Source organism: Myotis davidii, unplaced genomic scaffold (assembly GCF_000327345.1).
Source record: "Myotis davidii unplaced genomic scaffold, ASM32734v1 scaffold653, whole genome shotgun sequence".
Classification (NCBI taxonomy): Eukaryota; Metazoa; Chordata; class Mammalia; order Chiroptera; family Vespertilionidae; genus Myotis; species Myotis davidii.
Window position 1 is genome coordinate 254,989 of NW_006285129.1, and position 2,780 is coordinate 257,768.

Genomic DNA, 2,780 nt, shown 5'->3' on the forward strand with positions numbered 1-2,780 from the left:
CGGCCCGCGACACCCGGCTTCCCGCCCCCACGCGGCCAGGACGCCGGGAAGGAGAAGGGGACTAAGCCCCCAGGCACACACAAAAACGCCCCTAGAAACTTACACCCTTCGCCATTTTAAGTAAAAGATATGAATGATTTAAACTTCAAATTGAATATTTCCTGGGGTTGGGGTTAATTCATGACCCTTCCCCGCGCACCCACCCGGGCCCCCCCGAAACCCGATCCTCGGAACACTGGCTGGTGGGGAAGGGGAGGGGGCTGAGTCATCTCACCTCCTCCGGGGCTCGGTTCCTCAACTCCTGGTTAATCCTCGTCTTCATCTCCATGTCCTCCTCCTGCTCTCTGCTCCTCCTCTCCTCCGTTACCCGGCCCTGCCTTCCCCACTGCCCCCAACCCTCAAATTGTAAAAGATTTGGAAATGAATGAAAAGAAACGCAAATATAAACGCCCACCACCAGCAGATAGGTGTGGGGGAGAAAGAAGAGAATGGCCAATGGAGTCCAAGGAGTTGGGACTCTAACTCGGCTGCCAGCACCTCCTTGTCCACACACTCGCGCGCGCACTCACATGCACACACGCGCGCACACACATACACACACCCGCAGTTCCTTCCCCTTCAATGGCTGCTGAGAGACTGAGCCTCCATGACACGACACCGCCAACCCCCTGGCCCACACTCCACCCACCTCCCGAGTGCATTGGTTAATGCTTCAACATCGCACTCTTCCATTGGACAGCACAAATGTCTATCAGCCTCGGGGGCGGGCCCGAACCAGCCAAGCCGTGTCTATTAGCTACCACCAAGCGCGCAGTTAACTCCGATAGGTCCAGGAGGGTGTTCGTCCTGGGAAATGATTTTGAATCCCACTAGCCCCCCTACTTTTCTTTGTGTGATTGGCGCGCTTTCTCCAGGCTCTCGGGCGATTCTGCTGCTTGCTGGGTTTGTTTGGGTGTTTTGTTTTGTTTTGTTTTCTTTCTGTCCTTAGTGTTAAAGGGAGAAGGAAAGCATCCGTGCCCAAGTTGCGAGATTGGGTATTCACCACACAGCACGCACTGGTTCTTGGCGATTTGAAAGCACAGCTCCTGCTTTGTAGGCAAGGTGCACAGCAACATGCACGCACATCACATAAAAAGCATGCCTTCCTGGCACTGCCCTGCTGGGTCAGGCTTCTGGTGCAGAACCGGAGGCGGGATAAAAATGGTATTTTCGTCCTAGCCGGTTTTGCTCAGTGGATAAATCATCAGCCTGCGGACTGAAGGGTCCTCGGGTTCAATTCGGGTCAAGGGCACATGCCTGGGTTGGGGGCTGGATCCCCAGTGGGGAGCGTACAGGAGGCTGCGATCAATGAGTTTCTCTCATCATTGATGTTTCTCTCTCCCTCTCCCTGCCTCTCTGAAATCAATAAAAATATATTGGTTTTAAAATACCATATTAAAAAATGGTATTTTAACTTCCACCATGATTGCGCCTGACAAATTCTGCTGGCGTCACCCTGATAATTCCCTGAGATCCTGCCCCACCACAAAGATTGCCGGTGTTTCTATCTCACCCTTCCTTCCTCTCTCTCTAAAAATCAATAAAAATAGCCTGGCCAGCATGGCTTGGTGGTTGGGTGTCGGCCTATGAACCAGGAATCGGGCAGTCACGGTTCAATTTCCCGTCAGGGCATATGCCCGGGTTGCAGACTTGATCCCCAGTGTGGGGCTTGCAGGAGGTAGCTGAGCAATGGATTCTCTCTCATCATTGATGTTTCTGTCTCTCTCGTCTTCTCTGAAATCAATAAAAATATTTTTTTAAAAATTTTAAATTAAAAAAAATAAATACTTTTAAAAATATCCTCAGGTGAGAATTAACAATAACAAAAAGGACCACATACAGTACAATATAATACATAGACTTTCTGGAAAGGGCAAAATTATAGGGTCAGAAAACAGATCAGTAGTGACCAAAGGATGAGTGTGGGAAGAGCAGTTGACTGTGAAGGGGCACAAAGGAATTATGGCAGGGAGGGTGTCAGGGGTGATGAACTGCTCTACATCTTGATTATGATGGTGTCACACAATTGTATGCACTTGTCAAAATTCATAGAACTATACACTAAAAAGGGTGGATTTTACTGTGTGTAATTTATACCTCCATAAACTTTATTTTTTAAAAAATATATTTTATTGATTTTTTTACAGAGAGGAAGGGAGAGAGATAGTTAGAAACATCGATGAGAGAGAAACATCGATCAGCTGCCTCCTGCACACCTCCCACTGGGGATGTGCCCGCAGCCCAGGCACATGCCCCCGACCGGAATCGAACCTGGGACCTTTCAGTCCGCAGGCCGACCCTCTATCCACTGAGCCAAACCGGATTCGGCCTAGGGGTCCTTTTTCTCCACATCCTCACCAGTTATTGTTGCTTGTTAATGGTAGCCATTCTGGCAGGTATAAGGTGGTACCTCATTTTTATTTTAATTTGGATCTCTCTGATTTTTAGTGATGTTGAGCATTTTTCCTATGCTTTCCCTGAGATCCTGCCCCACCACAAAGATTGCCGGTGTTTCTATCTCGCCCTTCCTTCCTCTCTCTCTAAAAATCAATAAAAATAGCCTGGCCAGCATGGCTTGGTGGTTGGGTGTCGGCCTATGAACCAGGAATCGGGCAGTCACGGTTCAATTTCCCGTCAGGGCATATGCCCGGGTTGCAGACTTGATCCCCAGTGTGGGGCTTGCAGGAGGTAGCTGAGCAATGGATTCTCTCTCATCATTGATGTTTCTGTCTCTCTCGTCT

General features: G+C 49.2%; 1 protein-coding gene across 5 annotated transcripts in view; it reads right to left on the reverse strand.

The window, feature by feature from the left end:
* Nucleotides 1-2,780, reverse strand: part of ANP32E (acidic nuclear phosphoprotein 32 family member E) — a 27,852-nt gene that overhangs the window by 17,198 nt on the left and 7,874 nt on the right. Inside the window, exon 1 of one of the 5 annotated variants that reach the window (XM_015558716.1) lies at nucleotides 275-678. The exons of 1 other annotated variant lie outside the window; for it this stretch is intronic. In XM_015558716.1, the coding sequence (XP_015414202.1) occupies nucleotides 275-328 (54 nt within the window). In that variant the 5' untranslated portion in view covers nucleotides 329-678. Of the gene's footprint in view, nucleotides 1-274; nucleotides 684-2,780 lie in introns of those variants that run through there. 3 more of the 5 variants (XM_015558717.1, XM_006755630.2, XM_015558718.1) reach the window with 3 other exon arrangements.